The sequence below is a fragment of the Macrosteles quadrilineatus genome, unplaced genomic scaffold (assembly GCF_028750875.1).
Source record: "Macrosteles quadrilineatus isolate MER2022 unplaced genomic scaffold, UCM_ALF_1.0 Scaffold_2__2_contigs__length_208266976, whole genome shotgun sequence".
Classification (NCBI taxonomy): domain Eukaryota; kingdom Metazoa; phylum Arthropoda; class Insecta; order Hemiptera; family Cicadellidae; genus Macrosteles; species Macrosteles quadrilineatus.
In genome coordinates this window covers 136,808,664-136,836,304 of record NW_026542595.1, presented here as the reverse complement: position 1 = coordinate 136,836,304, position 27,641 = coordinate 136,808,664, and the positions used below count along the sequence as shown (strand labels likewise).

The window sequence follows — 27,641 nt, the reverse complement described above, 5'->3', positions numbered from 1 at the left end:
TTTTTTGTAATCCTTTCCAAATCAACTACTTGATTTTTCCATCCCACAGTAGGCTGTTGGCTCAATTGTATCACATTTGTACCATATGTTCCAAGTGTGTGTTTACCTAATCTGATGTGAGGGGACTCATGGTCGGTGTCTGGTTGGTCTGCGCGTAGGTGCAGGAAGCTTCACTGCAGGAACAACAGGTGTCGCTAGCGTCTTCACCCTCCCCTTCCCAGCCGTCGTAGTCTGCTCCTCCCCCCCGCCGCCACCTGTCGTCTCTGTGTTGGCCTGTTAACAAACAGACATTACTGTAAGTCACCAATTAATACTAGTAAGTTTTACCACCATTTATAAACACAAGAAATTGAATATCGGGCTGCATTGCAACAATACTCGACCTACAATAACAATGTGCAATTTTGTTTGCAGAAGAAAAGTGCACAACAACTCTATATGAACCAGCTGTAGCCAATTAGAAAGGAACATAGTTGAACGAACCACTCCCAGAGCGTGTACAACTGTCAAGTGTCTAGAACTCTATTTATTGCCTTTGCTTTTGTTACTGTGGTATTTGACATTGAAATTTACATTTTGAAGTTGACATATTCAACAACAATAGACAATTCACATCAGTCCACTCTATTGGAGCCTCAATAACTCAATTAATTTATTTTTATTCTAAAACCTGGTTATGGCAACTTTAATATGACAGTTGAATGTGCAGTTCTCTCTATATTCAATCCCAAAAAATTGTAATAATCTTTAAAAAATAAACTGGGAAAAAAAGGGAGAAAAACAAGGACTGGATTATTGTAGGCAGTTCACTGAGGCGTTACAACTTACCGACTAGATGATATTGAGCTTCAGAGTGAAGGCTTGGCAAGGAGCTTTGGCAGCCTCGGTCCATAGCTCCACAGTCTTGATGGCACTGTTGTGGTCTGAAAGATAACCTCACATTTATTTACAAGTCTACTCTTGGTAATTCAAACACTCAGTAAATCAAAACTTTCGATAGTTCAAAATGAAAGCTCAGTCTGTGAAGAATCTCTTAATAATACAAAATTTTAAGATGCATTTTGATACACTTGGTATTTTGAAGTCCTAGCACAGGACAGGCCGACTTCTAACACAAAGTTGTTCGAAGTTACGTCGGTAAAACCATAGATTTGTCATCCTTATGCAACAGTTGAAGCCAATTTTATTGTTAGTTCTGTACGTCCAACTGTAGAGGTTATGTTTAGTTCCCAATTTGTTTCTTGTTATTTCAGTACCTAATTTAAAACCTCGTTTAACCAAATAAAATGGCCTAACCATAAACAATAACTGGTCTCCTAGTCATATAACCAAATAGTAAAGCACAAATCATGAAAATAAAACCCTAAAATAATAGAAACAAAATTTTGTCTACACTAGCGATCAGTGTAGACGAATATGAACTAGACACAAAAAACAAGCTTCAAAATGTACAATGGGATGACGAGTCTACTTGTGTTGATTAGTTTATGGAATCATCAAACACTCTAATTTGAAGGGAGGGATTCCTTCCTGTCATAACAGGAAACTATACGACGTGTTAGCACAGTAGTTTGTCTATTCCTACAGTATAATTTTTGGGGAATAAAAAAAGCTCTTATTATGTTTCATTGGCATACCAACTACTGATACTTATTGAAGACCTATAAAAACGTTCAGAAAATCAACACTTAACACCCTACATTGCCTCGGGTACTTACGAATTGTGAGGATGGGAGTACAGCAGAGATGCACTCTCTTGACAATCACAATGACTAGAGTTGGAGTGGTGGCAATGTAAGTGATTTCGATCCCGTTCTCGATCTCGTTCTCTTTCTCGTTCTCGATGACTTCGACTCTTCACAGAGTGATTGCTACTACAACACGAGTAGCTGGCCGGATAGTTTGGTATCTAGACAAAAATTCTTTCACTGTAGGAATATTTGATTCAGAGCAGATTGTATTTGGGCTATTAATTAACAGCTGTGTCTAAGGAACATGTCGGCCTTAGTCACTAACAAGACTACAAGATCGCGCCACTCATCTTACACTCATCCTTCACTCATATTTGGGTTAAAATACGCACATATAGTGGCGTCCCCATCTTAAATAATTGATAATTGATAATTGATATTTATTCTTGGGATTGACTAAGTTTAAAGGATTTAAAATTATTCCTCAATATTTTTTAAACTACACCTTCATTATTTTGTGCACTTGAGCTGCATCCTACCCTATCTAAGGCTAAAGATTATTATATTCTGAACTATCAACCTAGCAAAAATTCACTGCGATCACGTCCCAATTTGGCTAAATTAGCTGTTTACATCCCTTGGATGAACAGTAACACTTCATTATTGACGTTTGAGTTCTTTGAGAAATAATAATATATTGCAGTATTTTGAAATTGAACCTCCTGTTGGGTTGGAACCTTGCATTTGCCTGCCTACATAAGCCACCGGCCCGTGCGGTTCCAGCAAATCAAGGGGTGAGTGAGCCTAACCCTACAAGTGTGAAGTGTGCTGATAAAACTTAGTGACAGGCACGAGGATCCGTACCCTTGAGATCGCTGCTTCCGTGAGATCAACTTCACTCTTGCTACCGTCTCACCTAATCTAACCTAATCTTAACAATCTACTCTTTACGTTGCACATACCGGAGGGGGATGTTGCTGTGGTGGGGGGTGTCTGTGTTCTCTCGTACTTTGACTGGTGAGCCACGACGGAGCGTAACTGTTGCTGCTACTGTTACTACGGCCACCAGAGTTCTCCTGACAACACATCGCCGGACCGCTGTTGCCAAACCGTTTGTTGGCCTGTGGGCTACGTGAGCTCTGAAATAAACAAACAACAATAATTCAATCAACATACCTCAAGACCTTTAAGTTTGTTTTTGGTGATGGTAAGTTTATGTTTTAGAAGGATTGGAAGTTTACCATCACGATAAGTAAAAGCAAGTGTTACATTGTCTGGGATGTGGAATCTGATCCGGTCTTCAGGCAAGAGTAACAAGAAGACAAGAGGCCGAAAACAATTTTGTAGAACCCAACCGAAGCTGGAAAATTACAAGAGAAACACCACAGAGAGAAAACTGATGTGAAAATTTGTTCACACTAATCGTGATTAAAAATTATCACCCTCAACTACAAAATTCAAGGCTTCAGAGGAACTACCAGTCTCATTTTAGGAATGAAGATACTGTACTGTACTTTATAAACTCCTAGTTGAAATTAATTGTGAACTTATTAGTGGGAGAATATTAGGAAAACAAATTGGACTTGATAAATTGTAAATGTAAAATCCTTTAAGTTGATGAAAATGAAAATGTCAAAAGTCCCCATAAATCCCATCTTGGAAAATGACAGCCAATTTTCACTTTTTTGACAATGTTTCACTAACCATTGCTAATAAAGAATTTTTGTTACTATAAAGATTAAAGAACACCTAAAAATACATTTTTTTTTTATTTCACAAGGTTAGCCCTATCTCTAACGGTTATTGAGATAAACCGAAGTTAATGTTAAATTTAAAATTCCTATGTTATTCTTATGGAGGAAAAGAAAATTGTTGCAGTTTGCTTATTTATGGATATCTTTTGATCAAACTTGGCAAATTTATTTATTTTATACAAAGCTATTAATATTTTACATAGAATAATAAAGTGTGTATTTATTCTCCCTATAGCAGTAAACCTAGGTGATATACAGACCTGACTGAAGACAGCAACACTGCCATGGTGAGGGGGTGGGGGTGGATGTTGTGGAGGAGGGGGTAGAAACAACCTCCCCTTGTACTCCCTGGTTTCACCTGAACACAGATATTAGTTAATGAGGGACTAAACATTGATCAAATTAAAGTTAGCTGATTTTCTATTTGGTTTCATGTCTAATCTTGTTTAAAATAACCCCTATTTTATTATGATGTAAGAATTGTTCTTAACATAGCCTATTTTTAATCTTGATAAGTTTAAACTCAACTCACCAATGAACACAGGAACACCTTCTGACATGTTTCTAAAATCCTGATTGTCCTGGTTTAGATTCATCTCCTTCTTCGTCCACGAATCGCCAGAACTTGATGTTTTTGCCTCGGAAGAAGAACTCATTGCCATGGGAACTATTAGTGGACCAGTTTCCTGTAATCACATTGTAGATTTGGAGTTTACAGATTAATTAAATAAACACAACTAACTGTTGACACTTGCTAAAGCTCTTGATAAAGCATACTAATTTGCCATTACACAAAGCAATTTGCCAAAAAGTGAACAATATTCTGAGTATAAAAAATAAATAAAAAATAATCTAATGGGAACAGTAAGTAATATCAACATAACCATACACAACTGGTTCATAACCATGTATTAGGTATAAGTTGGTTAACATATTGTACTATGATTTTGAGTGAACTGCAACTAAAAACCCCTGAAGAAAATAATGTTTCCCTGAAAATCCCTTAAGGTTGCACGTACTTAACAAATTCAACTAAAAATGGTAGTAGATAAATGTAAACTCACTGTAGAGTCAGCCCTGTTATTGGGAACCATGTTGCTGTTGACCAGAGTAGTGGTAGCATAGGGTGTGGGGTTGGCTAGAGGCTCCTTCCTGGTGTTGTAAAATGTCGACATTCCTCTGGTATCCACCTGAAACGAGAAGTACTTGAGTTATGTACAGAAACACTCCACCAGTTATAGTTTAAAATCAATTTGAACGAGCACACCAAGAAACAAGTGAGGACTTTGAAATGATGGGCGAAATGTAATAAAAATAAGGTTAGTTGAATCAGTTTAGAATCCCTTAGGTTCTAAGAGCTAAAACATCCACAACATTCATGACCCTGCACAGAGAGGAGGATGATGACTGGTATAAAACGCTAGAAAATACAGTTTTGTACTGCACATTATTTAAAGTATTAGGCCTACCCCCCTGAATGCTTATTAATATAGGGACCAAACTATAGGTAAAGACCTTACATATTTTGAACAAGGAAACAAAACACTGCAGTTTAAGGTGAAGATGATCTAAGGATGACTGTAGAGCCATAGTCAATGAGTGTGTCAACAACTGACTACGACCAGCAGTTGTTTCTTTAGCCATGATCAATAAAAAGCCCACAGTTCAAGGACCCCAGTGTCCAGCAGTTTCAAAATTTTCTCCCAATCTGGCAACCTTTATATTATTTAACAAGCTCCATACAACCAACAAGGTATCCAACTGTAGGATGTTGACTAACTTTTGTAATTGAAAAAGTATTTCGTGCTCATATTTTCAATTACAAACAAACAAATTACGATGAATATATTTTACAATGTTTAGTACCTGAGCATAGTCACTGTCTGACAGATGACCTTGACCTCCGTGACCTTGATTCTTAGTTCCCCATCCAGCCTCCATCCACAGTGTCTCCTTACCTCCCCCCATCAGGTTGAGGTCATTCATGTTCATCACTGGCACTGGAAAATAGTTTCAAATTGAATTTGCTCTGAAATGTTTTGTATACTTACAGATAATGAATGGACGTAAGATGTTAGAGGAAGTAGCAGTGCTGGCTTGGTTATGGTTTATTAATTGATCAGTATCCAGAAGGGGTTTGTAAGATAAAGATGGAAGGAATGAACAATCAGCTACAATTTCAGGGAAAATATGCCATCAACAGTTTTAATTTAATAAGCTCATTGATTCATTTTGTAAGACTCAATGACGTCCATTATTAATGACGTACGTTATTATTACTGTAAATATTTTTAGGAACTATCCAACAATAATTTTATATTTTTTTAACACTTACCACTCAAGTGACCAAGTTCCTTCTTGAAGTTCTGCCTCTTCTTGAGGTAGTAGGTGGCAACAAAGGCGAATATGACGAAGATGATGACAAAGCCGAGGATAAGGACGTACACAGTGTCAGAGGCTGAGGAGGGATGACTAGGTTGTGCGGACGGATCCATCAGAGCTTCGGCCACACTCACCATCGGAGAATACGGACCAATACCTACAGCTGTGTAAGCCACCACCCGCACACCCATGCCTGGGAAAACAATAATGAGTCATAAGTTGAAAATAAAAGAATTTATCTACAAAAACACAATTAAAATAATCACATAACATGTAAAGAAAGTAAGACTCCCCATGGTCTCTTTTAACCATACATTTACCATTTGCCCGTTCACATATTCATCAAAGGCCTGTGCTTGGGACATATTTTACCTAAAGAAGTTTGGTTTAACTCTGCTTAACTTTCATTTCAATCTGTTGTAGTTTCCTAACCATGGATACGGATTGAGGGTCAAGGTGACTCTCGTAATCTATGATGAGAGATCTACTAATTGATTACAGTTACGGTGTAGGGTCATTAAATGCTTGAAAACATTCCAAATGTTTATTTGTGAGGAAAGGGTCAAATTAGCTGACAACTACTCACTGTCTATTTTTCTTGTCTAAAGAGATATTTTCTATTGGATAACTACCTCATTGTTACCAGAAATTAGACGAACAAACAGTACTTCATAAAAACACTTAAACTCTATGCTTACCTTGTATTCCATGGAGGGAGATATTGGGAAGTATGACAGTCTGGGTCGTGACGTTGACTGTCTGTTGTAGAACTATCTTGGTGTTCTGCTTTACTTGAACCTGAAAAACAGAAATACAACATGGAAATATCATTGTTAGCTAAGTGTAAATACTTTATTGATCAGCTGTTAGTTTGGTTGCCGGTTGGATGTCGGTTGTCTACCAAACCAACGTAACATATTGAGTGTTTGATCAACTTGTCAACAAATGCCATTTAAAAAATGATGGTGTGTAAAGAGACGACAAGATTGCATATTTTAAATTTAAATTATTTTTCAATACTGGATTTATTTAAAGTTATAAAAGCATTCATCAGACTTCCAAACTCGTAGCTAGTACTGTAATACATTTTCTTAGTAAAATGGTCAACATTAGAAATCTTTTGGCTGGGCGGTTTAATCAACACCAACCAAAACCCAACACCAACCAAACAGAACAGACCAATCAAATCTCAAAAACCAAACTTATCGAAGGATTAGGTTATTATTAGATTTGAGTTTCGGTTTCATCCCTCCACTGTATTTTCTTTTCAAAAACTTCAGAAGAAACATAAAAAAAACTGATTTTATATACTTAATAATGCCATACAAAACTTATAGTAGTACGGCTATGTGCATTCAAACTAACCTTGTAACCCAACAAAACTCCATTATGATGCTGGGGAGGAGGTGGGGACCATTTGATATAAGCAGCTGAAGAATTGACCCAAGACATCTGGATGTCCTCAGGGGAGGCAGACGGAACTAAACAACAAATTGAATGATTAACATCATCCTTGTGAAATATGTGAAACATCTTATTTGGTTCTGTCGGACTACCTCTTTTGTTAGTAACAATACTTACCTAAAATATTAGTAGGAATAGAACATAATAATGTTTTCTGCATCATCTTGATTTTGTTATTAAAATGGTAAAGTTTAAATACATATTAGTAGAAATGGTAGTCGAATTTTTGAATAGGATTTTATTTCATCCTAAAAAGTACTATCATATATTACAGTCCCTAAAATGTTACATAATCTTAAATAATCAGGGATGTTCTTCTATACCTAGTCTACTAAAAAGAATTAAGTGTGTAAACCATTCTCTATAAATGAAAGGGATCGGAGAATACTTTCAATGATGGTACACCTTAGGTTTAGCATCAGGGTTGCATTTATTCTATGCAGAATTGGAGTAAGTAAATGAATTGATGCAGTCTAAAAAGCTACTCAAATGCAACATTAATCAAATAAAAGTTTTAACCTACCATCTTCCAACGTCTGGACCACCTTGGAGTTTGATGGCTGACCCTCGATCATCTTGAAGAACGGGACAAGGAAGAAGTCGTATTTGGTGTACTTCTGCAGGTTAGTAACAGTGTAATGGAGAGCTCCGGCGTTGAGTACTGTAGCCATGTTGTACTTGTTCTCACCTCCCGAGACGTCTCTGAACCTTACGTAGATCCCCTCGACAAAATCTTCAGCGGTTGCAATCTAAAAGGAAAGAAAAAAAGTCGTAGATAGAACTTATATATGAGTTGCTTTTTAGGACAAAATTAAGAAAAATGCGAATCAACTATTGCTGTTAGTATCCTATTTTTACTAAAGAATGATTAGATTGTAGTACAAGGTATGGCATATTAGTTTGAAAATTCCATTTAAAAATCGTAAGCGTCTTTCTGGAAATCCATTGGGAAGAAGGTTTCTTTTGACAGTCCAAAAATGAGGTGGGAGGACAAAGTTTAAAATGATATTGTTAGACTACATAAAAATTTGCACTATATATTTAAATGGTTAAGACAGAGTGCAGAGGAATCGTCACTGGGGAAAAAACCTACTGAGGTTTCAAAGGACAAGGAAGTTTAGGTAAAAATAATTTGCAAAGAAGTGTGAAGGACCAGCAGAGATTGTCTTCAGGGAAACCCAGCAGGAAAACCATATGGCAGGCTAAGAATTGTGTGGAAAGACCAAGTTGAAAAGGACATAGGTTATTTGAACTTTAGCAACAGATGACAGATTACAGTAGAGTGGACCCAGGTTACAATGGCTAAGGAGGAGAGGCAAGAAAAGGTAAGTTATGGAACAAAGCCGCAAAGTCCAATTATCATTCTTACCTCCCAAGTTATCCGAACGGCGGTGGAGCTGGTAGCCTCCAGGTTGCGCAGTATGATGACCTTGGTTGCAAGCCGAGCTCGGGCTTCGTTGATCTGATGGATCGGGACATCTCGCAGATGTGTTCCCTGCGTATGAGCTACCTCGGATATCTCACTGGGCACTGAGATGCCTTGGGAGTTCTCCGCTCTCACCACAAACACATATGACGTGTCTGGCTTCAGATCTGTGATCTGCAGTTGAAAAGGATTAAAATTAAATGATTGGATAAAAAACCCAATTAAATAGGTGCTTAAATATAATTTTATAATTTTTTGACTCTTTCTTTGTAAGAATATAACATATATTACAAATTTAATAAATTCTATAAGTTTACTATATGGATCGCCAGCAAATTTATTTCCTAATTATTATTTATAAACATCATTAATTTCTCACCATGATAGTATTTGTATTGACTCTGTGTGCTGCCACTACCCAGCCGGTTTGAAGATCTGAACTGAAGTATTCCAAAGTGTATCCTGAGAAACAACATTTTGTCTGAATTAGTATTGTATCAAAGCAAAGCTATAATGATTTACTGCTGCTGTGCTGCTTGTTCAACGATATTCAGCGTTCACATTGATACTATTTATTTCAATTGTAGTGATACTGTAAATGTCTCCATAACGGTAATGCAGCAATAATGAATGCTATAAAGATGTCCATCTGCAAAACGAGGCTGAAAGTTCAGCTCAAGATTCCTGTAATATTATATTTTACCCTGACGACTCCGATATTATATTTAAGTGTGACTGTGGAAGCCTACCTTGAAAAACTGTCAAATATTTCCATATACTTAAGTAGAGAACAAGCTGTGAAAAATTGTGCTTTAGATTCAACCTTCCGGAATTACACACTGCTTGAAATTACAATAAATACTACCCACCAGTCAATCAGCTAGAAATGTTTGCATTGGAGGTTAGTGTACTGAGACTACCCACCAGAAATATTTTGGGCTGATCGACGGTTGGTGAATGATTTTCAACGCATAGCTCAGGGGCTTAACCATGCATTTTAAAATTAAATTACACTTGACATTTTCCCCACCATACCTATGAGTTGGGAGTGCAGTGGCCCGGGCGGAGGGTCCCAGGCCATGGTCACAGAGGACTGAGTAGTGTTGAGTATCCGGGGAGCCCCGGGTGGGCGGGGAAATGTGGCGGGGTCAGGACTCCTGTGGTAGCCCCCACTGGGACCTCCAACACTGAGAGAGGCAGACCACGACGTCTCACCACTCTCACTGCTGGCTGTGCACGTGTAGAGCCCGGAGTCACTCGGCTGCAGATCTGCACATCAACCAGAAGTATGAGATGCGAGGAATGACCAGATTTGCTCAAATGTGTAGGAGGATGAAAAGTAAGAAGATTGAATTTGAAATGCAAGAAATTAGATGAAATGGACATGGAACAAGGAAACAGATTAAAGGAATAGAGGAAAATAGGAGGTGTTGGTGGGGTACAAGTGAAGCGTCCGGTTAGGATAATAGTAGCCAGGTTATGAACTTTGGAAATTGTTTCAGAAACAAGTAAGAGAATACAAAACATTTTAAAGAGATATTTCTAATAATAATATTACATTAATAGCAATTTTGAATCACCATCAATCTGCAGAGTTCCTGAAGGAAGAATACTGATCCTAGAGGATGAGTGGGGATCCACAGGACTTCCGTTGCGATACCACTTGATGCGAGGAGAGGGACTCCCACGTGCTTGGCAAGGCAGAGTAGCGACGGACTGCAACGGAAGCGTCTGATTGGTCGGACCAACCTCTACCAGAGGCGGAGGAACATCTTCCACTGACGTCACCTGGAATGAACATATCTCATTAGGTTCAATGAAGAGAATTTTAAACTATATGAAATATGTTAGATAATGCTAGATTAGTGATACATGATTTGGATTGATAAATACAGTCTACTATGGAGAAGAAACACTGTCAAATTTATGTGCTGTCAAGGCTTGTAATCTTCTTGGGTAGAATTAATTACAATCAAAGCATATTTATAAAAAAGGGGACCCAAAATCCCCTTACCCCATACTGATGGTCACCCATGGGGCTACCTGCCAAACTTACTTGTTGAAATAAGTTTTGAATTTCTTAAGATTGATCATTGACACAAGGTAAAACAATCCAAAAATAATGAGAACACCAATCACAATAAATGGCAGGGAATTTAGAACAGACTTTAAAGAGCCAGCACTTAGAGCTGAACATAATAGGTTTAATTTTTTAAGTTAACATTTAAAATATTTAGTTATTTAAAGGAAAGAGTTGTAATAGATTAGAACCATACATAGACATTAACTGAATTGGTTACGGAAGTTAGAATGATGTTGCACAAGAAGCTCGATAATTTTGTCATAGCAAAAAGGTGGTTGGGGATAGGCCTACTTGAGGCAAATGAATACAAACCTCATTCGTTGGCCGTAGGAAGATCCCTTCTTTTACTACCTTTCTTTATTCAAACAAACCATTAACAGATCTTTTAAATTTTCAAGATTCCTCACTTTATCATTGGAAGACAGATGAACCACAAACCTGTAAAAAAGCTCTAGCAGTATCCGAGCCAGCAACACTTAGAGCTGAACACACTAGGTATCCGGAATCTTCCCTCTGGACTCCCTGGATGCTGAGAGTTCCCTGGGGAGTGACATTGATCCTCCCGTAGGAGTTTCCAGGGAACATCAGCACCTGGAAATAAAAGTTATCGTCACTATAGTTTGTTCAAATAATAAAGGTGGGTGGGGATGAAGCATGTGAATACTATAAACCTTATTCGTTGGCCGCAGTTTAGCTCCATCCCCGATCACGTTACTTGAACAAGCTATATGTAGCAGATTTTTATGATTAAAACCGTACCAGTATTATTCAGTCTGACCTTTACTATCATTCTTATGATATCAAGGAAACATAACTCTTGAAGAAGACGTGTTAGAAGAATGGTCCAATGAAATGGATTTTAGTTTTTAAAATGTTTCAGTTACACTTGCTGACTGAGTTTACTCTTCATGAATTGATAGTCAAAATATTAAAGTTAACGATTCAAATGTACACATACTTTTTAGATATATTTGACGGGTTATTACTGGTCATTTTCAAAGCTATAGTGATAAACTAAATAAACTACACACTTTTAATGGTGACTAATGTTCACTGTGCCTGACCACTCAAATATTTTAAATGCTTATTTTATCCAAAACATTTGGAATAACAAACTAAAATTTTAACTAGATGGATACCTAAAAACCAAAAGTAAGAGCTAATGATATAAATACTGTTTACAGCTAAAACAATTCATATCATAAAGTACCTGACTCCCTTCTTTGGTCCAGAAAACACTGGGTCGTGGATTCCCTTCCGCCTCACAGTCGAACTTGGCCACTCCATTCAGCCCAACTTTTTGATCATGTGGTCTCTTTTTGAATGCTGGTGGCGCTAAAACCAATTAAAATGTTATAATAGAGCGTGAAAATTAAATTTATGTACTCGCGGTATTGCTATTGGTTTAATAAATTTGTTTTTGCCCTTACAGTTTGGTTAGGTCAAAAAGTTAACGTATTCCACAGAAACCAGTAATTTTTTTCAACTCACTCTTTTAAGTGGCTCAATTCAACAACAGTTTTTTTCATTTTATTCTAAAATTAGCTACAATTTTAATATAGACTTGGAATTTCTTGTTCCATAGATAGTTAAAGCCCCTGCAAAACCAACTAACTAATCACAAACTCTGACTCACAATGGACAGTTAGGGACGTTCTCATAGAGATGCTGCCTACGAGGTTATCAGCGTCACATATGTAGATTCCCTCATCCTCCAAAGAGACGTGCTCAATGTTGAGACTCTTGTCGTCCAGGATCTGAGCACGTCCCACTGGCATGTCTCCGTCGTCCCTTCGCCACAGTATCTTGGGCGGAGGATCGCCTCCGATGCGACATTGTAGCTGGACCTTCTGGTTAGGCAGCACTGTCACATCTTGTGGCTCTGATAGTAGGAACGGCTTGACTGAAAGTATATCATATTGTTGAGGATTCAAGATTGTTAAATTTTATCTTGTGTTTCAAGATTGTTAAATTTTATCTTGTGTTTCAAACTCATACGGTTCAAAACCTACTCTTATTCGTACCTAACGGCAATCTTTAGTTGATTGGGTACATAAATTGTACAGAAGAAATCCCGCATGGAATCATAACAGTAATTTTAAGGTAAGCATTATAACCATTCGCCAACAAAGGCCATAAATATCAATTAAAACTATTGGAAAAATTGGGTTAAATTAATTAGGAGATAACAGGACAATCAGCATATGTTGAAATTCAGATGGAACAATTACACTCAGTTTGACTTAGTGTAGGATCTATGAAATTAGGCAACACACAACAGTCTAAGGACATGTTGTAGGCACTAGCTTCAGCTACAGATTAGAAGATAGATTACCTTACTTATTTGAGGAGCTGATACAAGTTGCACTTTATCAACAAACTCAAAGCAAAGATTTTTTATGTATCCCAATTTTGTTGATTGTCTTATGTCTTGAAAAGTATTTTATCAAGTAAATAAAAGAAACCAAACGATAAATTATATGAAGTACAAAAGTGATTTCTTACCATGTACAGTCAGCTTAGCTGCAACACTCTCCCTGGAGCCTACCAGGTTCTGCACGACACAAGTGTATTTGCCCTCGTCACTCTGACGAACATCAGAGATCATCAGGTTCCCTCCGTCCACGATCCTCACCCTACGACAATTACAGAAATATTATTTAAAATAATCTGCTGTTTGGTCGCAGATAGAGGATGTCCTAAAAACAAGTGATTGCAAGTAGTTAGATAAGCAAACCAACCCAAACCGAGCTTTATTCCAGAGAGATTATCACAATCACATAACGCAACTACAAAGACTACACCAATAAACTAAATCAAAAAGAAAAAAAAACATGATGATACCTACTCAACACAACACAATGATTGCGGAAGAAGATCACTATATTTTGTTGCGATAACGTGGCATGTCCATGATTCTGTTGCAAATGTGGGAGATGATTACAAATCTGTGTGACCTTGCAAGATGTTTATTTTTTTGTTGCGCCCGCTCGAGATGTTCCCAATTCCTTTGAGATTGTGGGAGGTCTTTACGATTTCCAGTGGTCGTGCGAGACGTTCATGATTCCACCATTGGGTGAGGTTCTCGATTTGTTGCGATCGCATGAGATGTTAATGATTACATCGCAACTGTTCAAGATGTTCAGGATTCTGACGCAACTGTGGAAGATGTTACGATTATATGAGATGTTTACGGTTCTGTAGCTATTGTGGAAGATGTTTACTTTTTTTGTGGAAATAACGCGAGTTGTTTATAATTTTGTCACGTAATCGGGGGATGATGATGATGGTGTTGCCGTAATTGCGGGAGATTCTTCACAACTTTACCACAATCATGGAAGATGATCCCGATGTTACCACAATTGCTGGAGACTATCACTTTAGAGTTGACCTTTGCCCAAAAGCTCAACTCGAGAACGGCTCCTTGTGAAATTTGGCTTGCTCACCTCTAATAATGATTTTTAGATTATAATTAATTAAATAAGAAGCTATAAAACATCTTAAGAAATTATATTTTCCTACATGGTTTAGCGTTTTAAAATATTTCGGTTAAATGAATTACAGATAGAATCCATCTGACACTATATGTAAGGCTAAAGTAAACCATCATAGGACATATTATGCCGCTTCGTTTACTCACATTCAATTAACTAAGTACATTAATTGGCAAAGAGACTAAAAATTGTGTGACTAGAAAATTCAGTTTACTAACAAATCCATCACTGCGACCATTGAATATATTATTTATCACCTCGAAGATTTGTTTATAAATAATCTATAAAAAAAAACCTTCTGTAGAAGTGACAAGTTGACTAGTGTTGTCAGAACGGTTTAATAGAAAACAAATCCATTTCATATAAATTGGCAGTTCTATTAATTCAAGGAAAAATACAGAAAACAATACATGCTGGAGAAGAATAGAGTCCAATAGATGGTTCTGACAACTCGATTTATTGAAATAATAAATTACAAACTGAAATGAAAGCGGTTGTTTTATACGGCACAATAGAGTGATAAATCAAAAGACTTTGGAAAATAAATCCAAACATCGGCGCATTCGGAATATATTACTTGCAGCAGAGCTGTTTTAGATTTCAGCAAATTTGTTTGAGCAAAACAATCACTCGAGTTGAGTTCTCGTTGACAAATGCTCAGACGGATGTTTCAGAAAACAGAACCAGAATGTGAAGCTCAAATATCTCTTGGGACACAAGATGAAACACTCGAGATATGTTTAATCAATATTAATCAATAATTACGTTGGATGAGTTGATGGATAGGTAGTAGTACATTAACTATTCATTGTTTAGCACAGAATACAGCATAGAGCTACAGCTAGGGAGAGGTAGTTCTAATTATAGGTAGTTTATAATTCGTACAGTTTAGGTATAAGAACAATACTATTCAGTTGCGTTTTGTTAGGGATTTATTAATCTATACAGGGTGTCCAGTAAGTAAACAGCCAAAATCCGGGATAATGATCTAATAGTCAAAATTAAAAAAAAAAACTTCTTGTTGTCAACCATATATTGACATTTTGTGTTTTTACATTTTGATCTTTCAAATTTTCCAACTAATCTTTACAAACATAGGTACATATTTTAAAGGTAGAAAACAATTAACTTGGTCCAATTTAAAATTCAAGATGGCAGCTATTTTAATCTTTGTGATTTAAAACGGCTGATTTTATAAAAAAAGGTAAAGAACACTACTTTTATTTAGCAATTTGCAATTTCCTTTCAAACGATATCCAGCTTAAAAATATTGCATAGTAAATAGCTAATAAATTGCAATCTATATAGGTTGTACAGGCAGAAAAAACGAGGCGCACCCTGACAGCTTAGCCTTATTTTGCCTGATCTCTACAACTGAAAATTTTGATTTGTTCTTACTCAGTTTTTTTTTTAACTTTAGGTAATTTACAAGTATTTATATGATGTAAAACCACCAACTTAAAAAAATGATTATCATAATCACATATTGACTTAACACATAATTTAAATGGAGTAATATGAATACTAGTTTTATAAAATTACACACATAATTATCATATCTATATTTCAATATTTGATAGGGCGACTTACTGTGAGATATAGATGTCAATAATGAATAAGGACGAAAATAGGACTTTAGGCACTAGTGCAATCTGTGACTAGCTCACAGGTCCTTACTTCTATTTTAGTAAAAAAAAATGGTCCCAACTGTACCACATAGATGGGATACTACTTCAGGGTCAAAAGTCAATGCATTGTACCTAAACTTACAATTCACCGTGTATACTGTATAGTTAGTATTATACATCACACAGCTGATAATATATTTCCTGAACACAATCCTTGTTAGTTATCCTAGGTAAAGTCTCCTAACTCCCTGCTAGGTACACACCACCATATTACAGGTAATCCTACTGACAAACACCCTCCCCTATCATCTGTCTTCTTCAACCCCCCCACTTCCACCACCCTACAATCCCCGGCATGATAACTTCCCTCTTTCCTTTTGTACAGTTTCATTAATCATAGGCCTCTTGTCGTTAATCAGTTTACTTGATATAATTAAGCTTTGCTGTGTCTTCTACAGTTCTTGGTATCAATGTTTATATTATACACTAATGGGAATTAATATATGTTGTAAAAAGATTAGCTTATCAATAAAGTGACAGGTATTACAGAAAATTTACTTTCTATGATAAAATTAGTTTATCGTTTGCATCGTAGTATAAACTAAAATCCACCATTAAAACGCCGTACCGTTTGCGCTATGCAAAATGAGTACCGCATCTATATTGCGTCATGAGAATTGAGGCGCCGTTTTTTAATATTTTGCTTCTAAATGTCGCTATCAAAGTTATAAGGATTATTTTTTCTAGTGCAGTAAATTATTGCCAAGGTTTATATGACTACTTAATTATTTTATGGTACATTTAATATAGAACAAACAAAATCCAATCAGGTTATTAGTTTACTGCGAATACATTTAATTTTATTAACACCTATATTATGTAGTTATGTGCGCAGATTGAAAGTAGTATTTAATTACAAAATGATGATTGTCAATAACATAATTCAGAACTGATTTTGTATTCATGTAACAATCCAAAAATAAAACGTAAAGCCAAAGTTATTGGCTAGCCTTTATTACCGTACATGTATATAAATACTTAACTAAAACAAGTGAGATTAAAACAATCTCTTCATTATTTCACAAGTCGGATTCTGTTTTGAACTTAACAGTTTGTCCACAACAATTACCTGCTTGAGCCTTCGATGTCGACGATCTCGCCATCCTTGCGCCAGTGGAGGGTAGGCTCTGGCTGCCCCTTGGGTGGACCGCACTCTAGGAGGGCCGTCTCCCCAGCAGCCACCCGAGTATCCGACGGCTCGGCACGGAAGTCGTCCCTCAGAACTGAAACATACAACGGAACAAGGTTGATGTAGGGTTAAAAGAAAAGAAAAATTGTCTGAGGTACATTTTTCCAGAAGAATAATTATTTGTAGAACAATAATGGGGTCCAGAAGGTTGCAGTACGATTTGGTGGTTTGTAGAACAATCCTGTGGATTGTGGAATAGTCCATTGAAAATAGTGCAAGACAATATTTGGGTAAATACGGAACTCAGGTTTGTAGAACGAAGTGTATCGCATATCTAAGTCTATGTACTGTGATCACAGAGAATATTTGGTCTAGTTGATTTGGATAATCTTTATCCCTAACGTAATAGGCCTGATTACAAGAGTAATAGCAATAAATATAATTATGATGTTGGGGTGAAATGATGCCTTATCACGAAAATATGGAGTGTTAATCGTTTTCGTAGAAAAGTATACATGCGTCATTGCACTTTATGGTTACAGTGTGGTGAATTTGCATTCGATGTACAGTCTGATCATGCATAAACGAAGGGTCGTTACGGAGATGCAACGAAATTGTCAAGTCTTAACCTACTAAATTCGAGCTTTCCAGTAATGAAATAAATTTATTTGAATTCTATTCCGATAAACATGAATAATATAACTGTCGAGTTCCATATTGTTTTATCAAAATATTGTTCTGAGAGGTTTGAATCTCTAATTGGCGGTTTCCAAATGCCATACAAAGTTTGTTGACTTATATTATTACTACCGAAGAAGCTTTAATTTGATGACATATTTTTCCAAACTTCACTGGTTGCCTCGTTAGTACCGGGTTGACGGTCGTGTGCCGCCGGCGGTGAAAAGTGGCGATGGTCGTGTCATATATGGACCGATGTAAACAGTATGCTAAAGAGGCGAGGGCAGACAGCTGGCGAGCCCGGGGCACCGCGACGTATTGACGGCACGACACAGAGTATCAAACTGGAGTGCATCTCCATAGAGTAAGAGGGTTAGTAATATTGAGATGTTGAATACTGTTAAGTGTGCGGTATCTACACAAGAAAACAAGGTTGAGCTTGTGTAGACCTATTGTTGTTCGATGACGTACCTCAAACGCTTATGTACTAGTTAAAAAGTATTTGAGTTTCATGAATAATATATATCCTTGTGGAATTGATCCGTAGAAAAAATTAATCATGTTTATTCATGTTAATACTGTAATATTACAGACATAGAGCTGGAGTGGAAATCGAGTATTTCTCTCAATATACAGTTCTTAAAATAACTACCCCGAATAAGAATAAAACATACATTCACGTAAGAGTCGATAAATAATAATATGTCTAAGCAGTGTTCGACTTGCAATTAGATGGAATGATGCTTCAATTAAAAACTTGAAAGCTAACGAGAAAAAGTTTTGAGGATGGAAATATTTTAAACCAGCAAATATTTAATACAGTGTGGGGAGTTGCAGTTAAAATGGTTAAAAGTAGCATAAGCTAACCAGTAATGCACGTTCGAAATCAATTAGACGCTGTCAATAAAAATATTGAATATAAAACATGGCACTGTTAATCGGAAATATTCTATAAAAACATTATTAGTAACGCGTTTTCAACTCTACATGTCAACAAGATTGAACTGAAAAAAGACACAAAAACAAAATAAATAAGACAAAAAATCTAACCAATGCAAATGTACCACTCCAATCGAGACTTAGATGACAGATTCTCTTCTCGAGATTAAAATTAATCTGAAGTTGAAGACAGCTGATGTTTCCAAAAGCGTAAATCTGATAACAGCTATACTGGTTGGACGCTTCACATGATAGAAACAAATGACCGTTCCCTCCGATCACCTGATCACGTTAAAGCTGATCTGAACAGCTGATTAGTATGATCGGCTTTTTGAGATCAGGACTGCCAACCTGTAGTCAACTTAAAAATTAAATATCTTTGGGAGGGAAATTATTTCGTGTCATAAAATGGAAAACTGAACGTTACTTGAAAGGTAATAGGTTATAGGTTAATAGGTATGTATGCAAATAAAAATATGACCAAATGCAAATAACATGTATGCTGATACAAAATTTGGCAAATCTATTTATTTAATACAATAGGGTACTATTAAAATTTGGCGAAAAAAACACTTTTTACCTTCCTCGTAGCAGGAAATCTATAAGTACTTGTTAAAACTAAGGTTATTTAAATGGGGAATAAATATGGCTTGTCTATGGAAATAGTTTTGTAACAATCCAATCAAACCAATTTACATTCGCTTTGTCTGCAGGTTTGCTGCGGCGGGGCTATTTTTAAATACAGTAGAAATGTACTAATTACTAAATCAAGCTGTACAACGTTTTACTTTAATAAAAGCCAAGAATAGAATAATTGTTTGTATTGTTTAGTGGCTAACATAATTTTTACAAATAAATAAAATTAGCTATATGGTATTAGTAATGATGTATTATCATTCAATTGCAAAATACCTAATGAGGAAACGTGAAATCAAATGAAATCACAGAATAATACAAGCTGCACAGTGAAAAAACACAATAAACAGTTTGTCACAGCTGTTTTATGCTACATTAATTTAAATAGGCTAGGTTACATCTTATAAAAATTTCCTGGGTGTATATTTAGGTCACCCAATACATAAGTCAACAGTACGTACCAATTAATACAGTTTATTAAATAGACACTGTATTTGATTTATTGTACTGTAGTTTAGATCAAGACATTGTATTGGCTGGCATGTTAACCAAAAACTACTTTATCTTAATGTTGGTCACAGTTAACAGCTGATTTGTAAGCAAGCCACTGCCTGCTTTAATTCGTTGTTCATTGTTGGAACTGGAAAATTCTATTAGTTCCCGACTGCTTGTATATCTAGTGCGTAGTTAGTTATTAATTTACGATTAGCTTAGTTAAAGTGTTGATGTTAATTAGTCTTGTGTTTGAGTAGTGCATTTAGTTGTTCGTGTTCGTGTTATATAACAAGTTTGTGGCTGATGATTTGGTGTCAACGATGATGCAAAACATTCTAAAATCATAAGGTACGTTGAATACGTTTTGGTGTAAAGTAGCAGTGAAACTTGTATACATAATTTTTTATAGTTCTATTAATTGATAGTTCTACTACTTTTAATAGTTCTAATAATTGATTATGAACGATTACGAACTGACACTGATTAGTTAAGTTGGTATGTTTGCGTGCATATGACTCCAGGGAAGTCGCTAGATGCCGTAGTCTTTATTGGAAGATTTTGATTTCCCAAAAGCCGGGTTTTCCTAGGCGCGGAGTCGGCCAGCGGAGAGAGGAACGCGGAGAGCGGACTCAGCTTGTCTTAGGTAATTTAATGTTACTGTTTTCCTAGCAGCGGAGCTGCCAGGAATGCCATGTTAATTTCAATTCCGCTCTCCGCGTTCCTCTCTCCGCTGGCCGACTCCGCGTCTAGGAAAACCCAGCTTAAGCAAAGAGCAAACACACCGATATTTCTAATTGTTGTATTTGTAATTGAGAGCAAGTTGCCATGACAACGCTCTAACAATGCTCAATTTTTATCATATGGATCAAACCAAACAATGAACTGTGAACGAACATGTTAACCTACATCTGTGTGAACATACGCGAAATATTTCGCTTCGACCGAGTATCATATATTACAAAATAATCCGAAGTTGGGATTGATTTACTCGCTACAGATATGTTTGAAATTACTTTTACTTTTATAGACCGAAGCTTCTTTCCAGGATCCTTACACATGTATGTTATAAGTTTCAAAGTATGCAACATCATCTTTTTAAAATTAAAGCAACATATTCATGTGAGTAGGGGACGCTCCCTGTGTGAATTTTTTAACCCAAATAAGAGTGAAGGATGAGTGTAGAATGGAGTAAGATGCCTTGTGTTGTTGCTACTGACTAACATCAGCATCAGCTGTTACATTAAACAGGATCATTCAAGCCCAATGATCAAGGACAGCTGGATTCAGTTTTGAACCGTTAAAAAGCTACACACTTTTACATATGAAAGCTCAGAATAAAGTATCGTACGTTATAAAGAAATACATTTACTTTCCATCCCACCAGAATACACAACCACGATTTTCAGCAAAACAGTTTTACAAGACGCCAAATTGAGACACATGTCATCGCTTTCGCTTTTCATTTATATGCTAAGAAGCAATGTTTGGCCTTTATTAAAAGCCGTAAAGTCAGAAGTTTTCGGACAAGTAGTAGATTGGGGAGGGATCTGGAGTTGTATGTATTTGTATGGTTGGATGTTGTAGCGAGAAATTGAATAAAATATTCGCTAAGAATAGATACACTTTGGGGAATTATTACTTATTTCCCCCACAATATATGTTGCCAAGAAACTAAAGGTTAAATATAGGGAATATTAGGTTTATTTTCTTAAATTTTTCTTTACTTAATAGCCTATTTAACAGCATCATAACGGTGATATTTACAGTATGCAATATTTAACAATGCACGTGCAAATGCATGTTCGCTGTCAAGGGGAAAAATACTAGCGGTTTTAAGTTATTATAAAAGTGAGTCTGTCAAATCGGTTATTCACTTAACGCCAGAAGCAGTTAGGTATGACGATCTCTGATTATTTTTCTAGCTGTTTGAGTGCAAACTGTTTTTAATAAGTTAAAAACATCCTTAGAATCCCTTGCAAGGCCAAATTTCGGTAAGGTTTCGTTGGATAGATTAACAATTTGAAGTGTAATGTCCACAATCCAACATACAAATATAGGTAACTATTTTATTTAATAGATTTAAATATAATTAAATATAATTGTGACAAGAAATAGGTTCACTACATGTAAAGTACCCTACATGTAAATAAATTAGACAAAGTTTGCGTATTTCTCATTATTAAAAATCTTAACTGCAATTAAATTACAACATTAAGTTTTGTTTTAGATGTTGTCTTTGTTGCTAAAAGGTAAAAACATAGCCTAACATAGATTATTTACTCTCTGAGAACTGCTTACAAATTCAAACTAAGGTTGTAGGGCTTGTGTTTTTTTAAGTAAGTGTTACAATACTTTCCCAAAATTTTGCTGATCAATAATTTAGTTTTACAAAGAATCACTTTTTCTTATAAAAATCTGTAAATCTTATAATTGCAAGATAAACTAGAAAGAAACAGAAAGATTAAATCTCATTTTATGGCGCACTCCTTGTCATAGTAAACATTTATCATTCTTGGCACTCTTGTTATTACTTCGCTTTTCAAGTTTTGCTCCATCATTTTGTTGAGAGCTAGGACAGTCTTTATTTTATTTTTATTTTTTACAACTACTCTCTTACATGAAATGAATAAGGTGTTCGAAATTAGATGCATAAAACTCTCCGTTATAGTACTTCAATTAACATAACTGCCAGTAGCTCTACAATTTAATACCAGGGTAAAGTGCAAAGGTTATTTATTGATTTTGAAAATATTGTTGACATATTTGTAAGCAAGTAAACTCAATAAAACATTGTATTGAACCAACATTTACAAATACATTTTCTCAACACAGCCGAATAACAATACTTACCAAAAGGTTCTTAATATGGTTGCAATGTAGAGAACAACATTTCTTATACTATTTCTTATACAATTTCTCCTGTGTTTATATAGGCCTAATTTCAATCCCTGAAGGTAAAAAACTCATGTATACTGAATCAGAAAATAAGCACAGCTATTTTTTTTACAAAGAACAACATTTTTCACTTTTATATTCACTTTTACTTTGAACCTCGTACCAAAGTTATAGAAACTAGTTGAAAAAAAGTTGCTTCGTATGAAAAACAAATCATTGCTCGATCAGCGTCTCCACTCACGTCCCAGGACCTTCGCATCTCATCCCCAAACTTATCTCCTTCTGCCGAAGGGATTTATCACAACAGATAAACCACTCTGCGTATTATTAACGAGCTCACGAGATTTACAGTTTCGCGGAGTCGTTATCTGGAAGCCATTATACGCAGCTCTTTGACGGGAAGAGGCGAGGAAGGCTTTAAACCCTTCAGAAGTTGCTGATTTTTAAAGCCTGTGGTCGTAATATGGGGGTCCAAGGACCAGAAAGGGTAGAATATATCGTCCGAAATATTACGAAATACTGGATTAGAAAACAATTTTGATAGAATCTGATTCATTATTCGTCAAGCAGCTTAACGTGTTGATTATTCGTTTACATTTGTTACTGTGTCATGACTACACGATTTTTTCTGCGAATCAAATAATTACTACTGTTATGTTTCCTTGAGTGGGAGAGCGAGCTGGTCTAGTGGTTAAATCCCGCCAAATCACAGATGGATTGTATGTATGTGATAATGCCACAACCCCTAAGTCTAGCCTGAAGTAATGTGAAAAACAATTGCCTGCTCTTGCCTAGCGTCCTAGGACAAAAAAAATGTTTCCTTGCGTGCATAATTTTCAGTATAAAATTGAACATGGTGGTGCCAAAACCATCGATACGTGGTTTATATACATGGACCGATATGGACCATATACATCGATGGTCAAAACTAGTGACGGCGTAGATGTTCTTTTATAATGAGGGTATGCACCAAATCTTTGAAATTAACTGTTCAGGAGCCAATGTTTATTTGAATTTAAAAAAATCGTAAATTCATAATCAGACGAAAACAGACGTATTAATTTTGACTTAATTTGTCAGAGATGGTATTCGAATTAGGCCTATGAATAAATATTTTTATATCACGTTAAAGTATTAAAGTATATACGGAACATCGAATGTTATAAACGATTAACATCTGTGATCAATTTGATGTGTATTTTCTGTCGCAAAGCTTAAAGCTTGAGGCTCAGTACGTGTCAGAGGACTAGCGAATAACCTTCCACTCGTACTTTTAGGTACCATTATCAAACGTCAAATGTTTAAGATACGTAAGATAAGTGTTCAGTTTTAACTGCTTTATAAAATGAGGTTTGTGTAAATCCACCTTTAGTGAGTAATTTTAACGTAGTTCTGTAGCAGTTTACAAAACAATGCTCCCCCAGCACAGTTCTTATCTTTATCGTTCAACCTTCAGGAAGTTGCTCACCCTGTTGTTTGGCTATTTTTGTCTCTAGTTGTCTTTATTTATTCAACGTTTAAATTACTTTACCGGAACTGAAAATTTGGTTTCGTAACAACATTTTGATTCTTGAATAATTATTTAACAAGGTAGAAAATAGATAACTAAAGTAGATAGCTTAGAATATACACCAGTTTTCTGTTTAGGCACACAGAATAAACGCGACTAACAATGATAAAGCAATTAAGCTTAAAAAACTCATCAAATGTAAATTTAAACAATAATTAAATTTAAAACCAAAACTATCCAAATCCACAAAGATTTTCAAGGAAAAACAATCAATTACTTTTGAAAGGTTTTAATACCTTGACCAAATGCCAATTATGAAGCCTATTCAGAAACATATAAATGTCAAACAACAGGACACGCTTGACATGATAATGGTTCCAGGAATGGGCCTTGTTAAGTTTTATAAAAACCGCCCAAATGCTAACGTTTCATGTGTACAGTGTTTAATGTCAGTGAACTAAACAAATATAGGAAGAAAATGTGACCTGTCTTTACTAATTTTGATTGGTTAGTACATGTTAAAAATCCAAACTATTGCAATTTTGAATTTGTTGCTAACGCCAATGAATTTATATAATAACATGGCTGCCTTTACTTGTTACAGAAGGAGATGAAATCTAAGGTTATAGGCTGATCAAGTTTTTTTCATAGGGCTTATAGCAAATTTAGAGTTACCATATGGTAATTTTACAAGTTTACAAATTTCAATCATGAGACCTACGTCATAGCTAAGTACTTCCACCATGAGCCTACCTCTAGTCCTACTTGGGGAAATGCGCAAGTGTGTTGTTGACCTTTTTGCAATAGTTTTTGTTTTCTGTTACGTTTAAACTGGGTTTGTGTGTAACCTATTTTGAAAATCCCACAAGAAGTGGATCCTTTTGTACCCTGACAATTGTGGAGTTTTAAATAACCTCTATCTGCGACTTGTTAAAACTTTATTATTTGGCGAGCAATCGTGGTGGTATTCGGATCTTACTCTAGGACTTGTCACAGTTAAGCTACTGTAGATTTGACGACACTAAAATCATCGAAAACCCATTAAACATTAACAGTTTCGACGATGAAACTCAGACTGTTAACAATGCGGTTGTAGCGCAACGCTCCATCTTCGAACGTCACTCCAGGAGATTTATGTCAACGTATTTTAATTTTTAAATCCTCCCGTTCAATAAGAGCCAACCTGCTGGGACTGTTACGAAACTGTTTAGGACAGAGATAAACGTCAAGTCGAGACGAGCAGACGACAGTTTACAGGTTTGTGAGCGCCGATTGGAAAGCTTTGTTTTATACGCGCCAAAAAAGGAATCTTGAAAATTGGCTGGTGAGATTCACCGCGGATGATTGAATAAGTGAGTGGAAAATCGAGTTTAAAATTTGATGATGTGAAGCTATTGTTGAAGATTTTTGTCGAATTTTGGCTTCTAAATTTATTATGAACCCCATTTGCCCGTGTCTCGTATCTGGTGAAAATGAAAAAGAGGATTTCTGAATAATTAAAGTACCAAAGTTAGAAATACAGTCAAACATACTTAACCACACTAAATAATCCCCCCGCTGGATTTAGTCAGCTACCTAACCCTTAGAATATTATCAAAGTTTTTGGAATGCAATCATCAATAATGTAAATGTAAATGTAAAGCATCCTTCTAGCAAATTCAAACATCGTAGAAAAAAATCTTATATAACTTTAAAACAGGATGGATGTTCATTACACTGAATGACACTGAGAGCACATTGAACAAAACTCCGTAAATATTTTTCAACACATTTTCTTCATTGAACCACCCTATAACGATGTTCACAGAGTTAAAAATACTCTTTCATTTGATGACTTTTCATAGAGTAAGATAATAGGTTTTCAGGAGTATAGTAGTCAACACTTACCTTATAGGTGGAACGCTTGTACATCTGTGTTTATATTTCCCACACACAGGGGTAAATTTTACTTGAAGCTTAGTAGTTCATTCACCATTGAGTCGTAAATTTATTCCGTGAATTTACTGTGAAATAAAAAATGTTTCTATTTAATTTTAATTGAGTGTAGGACGTTCTCTAGTATTGCTAACACCAAATGCACATGATAGATTTGAGATTACAAAAATAATATAATAATGGTATTAAAGCACATATGTCGTAAGTTGACTACTAACCCTGTGGTTTGGAAACACGGGTACAAAACCCGTAAGGCTGGCAAACTGCCCCGTATATGAGATTAATATACAAATTTCATGTATTCATATTGCGTTAAAATATACAGTTCATGAATCCAGCCTGGGTGAGTAGGTTTAATGCAATATTCTACAGTGTTTATGCACGCACCAATTATGATAGAAATAAAGATTCTAAATGCTTAGTCCAAGCATGATAAATATTAAATGGGGAAGATGAACTATTGGATGTAGTTTATACTATAATTGACTATTGGATACTATACTACAATAGTATTTTGTTTTATATTTATGTCCCACCTTCACATCCTTGGACGCTAGGTTCTAGCATTGACTATTGGAATAGTCAAAGGTTCTAGCTTGGAACTTACACATTAATTCAGGCTAGTCCTAGAGGGTTGCGGCATTATCACATAGACAAAATCCATTGGTGATTAGTGGGATTTGAACATGGGACTTCCGATTTCGAAGCTCCTACTAGGCTAGCACGCCCCTCAGTGCTACATAACAGAAAGGCTAATACAATTGGGGCGTCTAAAATAAAGAATAATAATAAAAAATAATCGTCATAAAACAATGATTGACATTAGATGCAATCGTAGATGGCTCAACTCAACTAGCGTATGTTTATTTTGATTTAAAACCTTTAAATTGGACGTAGTACATCTACTTCTATAGTCAAAGTTTACATTGATATGCTATATTTAATTTGATTTATGACCACTAAGATATTCATTTTGCATCCACCGAGATCACAGTAAGCCGAGCACGTTCGAGCGACCAATCATCAAAACACAACACATGTTCATCAGCGAATGTTTTAGCATTCCCTGTTTGGTGTTATGAAGAAGCAGACAAACACGTGTTTTCAGGTGACACTACAAATTGCCAACCGCCACGTTTTTACCTCTTTGTATTCGCCGCCATATCTGATGCTTCGAGATGGTGAGACTTGTTTTTCTGCAGCTTATTGGGCACGTTTGTGCCGTATACAAGCGAAAAATTTTTTTCGTCCCTTCTTTTGGCGCTAGATTATCAGATTAAGTTGGAAACGTCAAATACCTCATAATTTTATTTTTTTAAGGTAGGTGATTTAATTGCATGGTTAAAAGTTAGCAAATATACTGTATAAAATATCGATAGCAAACTCGAAAGCCCATCCTCAGTAGGTGCAATTCTACGTAGAAAATATTTTGACATTTCACG

The 27,641-nt window shown here is 35.9% G+C and overlaps 1 protein-coding gene across 1 annotated transcript in view; it reads right to left on the bottom strand.

The window, feature by feature from the left end:
• Positions 1-27,641, bottom strand: part of LOC128986646 (roundabout homolog 2-like) — a 291,390-nt gene that overhangs the window by 1,357 nt on the left and 262,392 nt on the right. Inside the window, exons 4-24 of the mRNA XM_054407117.1 lie at positions 17,052-17,205; positions 13,306-13,436; positions 12,437-12,703; positions 12,011-12,135; positions 11,239-11,391; positions 10,298-10,505; positions 9,753-9,986; positions 9,097-9,179; positions 8,661-8,891; positions 7,815-8,040; positions 7,193-7,308; positions 6,526-6,625; positions 5,781-6,020; positions 5,312-5,445; positions 4,510-4,635; positions 3,978-4,131; positions 3,706-3,803; positions 2,654-2,830; positions 1,719-1,909; positions 829-923; positions 107-273 (exon numbers count right to left, since the gene is read on the bottom strand). Of these exons, the coding sequence (XP_054263092.1) occupies positions 107-273; positions 829-923; positions 1,719-1,909; positions 2,654-2,830; positions 3,706-3,803; positions 3,978-4,131; positions 4,510-4,635; positions 5,312-5,445; positions 5,781-6,020; positions 6,526-6,625; positions 7,193-7,308; positions 7,815-8,040; positions 8,661-8,891; positions 9,097-9,179; positions 9,753-9,986; positions 10,298-10,505; positions 11,239-11,391; positions 12,011-12,135; positions 12,437-12,703; positions 13,306-13,436; positions 17,052-17,205 (3,410 nt within the window). The remainder of the gene's footprint in view (positions 1-106; positions 274-828; positions 924-1,718; positions 1,910-2,653; positions 2,831-3,705; positions 3,804-3,977; positions 4,132-4,509; positions 4,636-5,311; positions 5,446-5,780; positions 6,021-6,525; positions 6,626-7,192; positions 7,309-7,814; positions 8,041-8,660; positions 8,892-9,096; positions 9,180-9,752; positions 9,987-10,297; positions 10,506-11,238; positions 11,392-12,010; positions 12,136-12,436; positions 12,704-13,305; positions 13,437-17,051; positions 17,206-27,641) is intronic.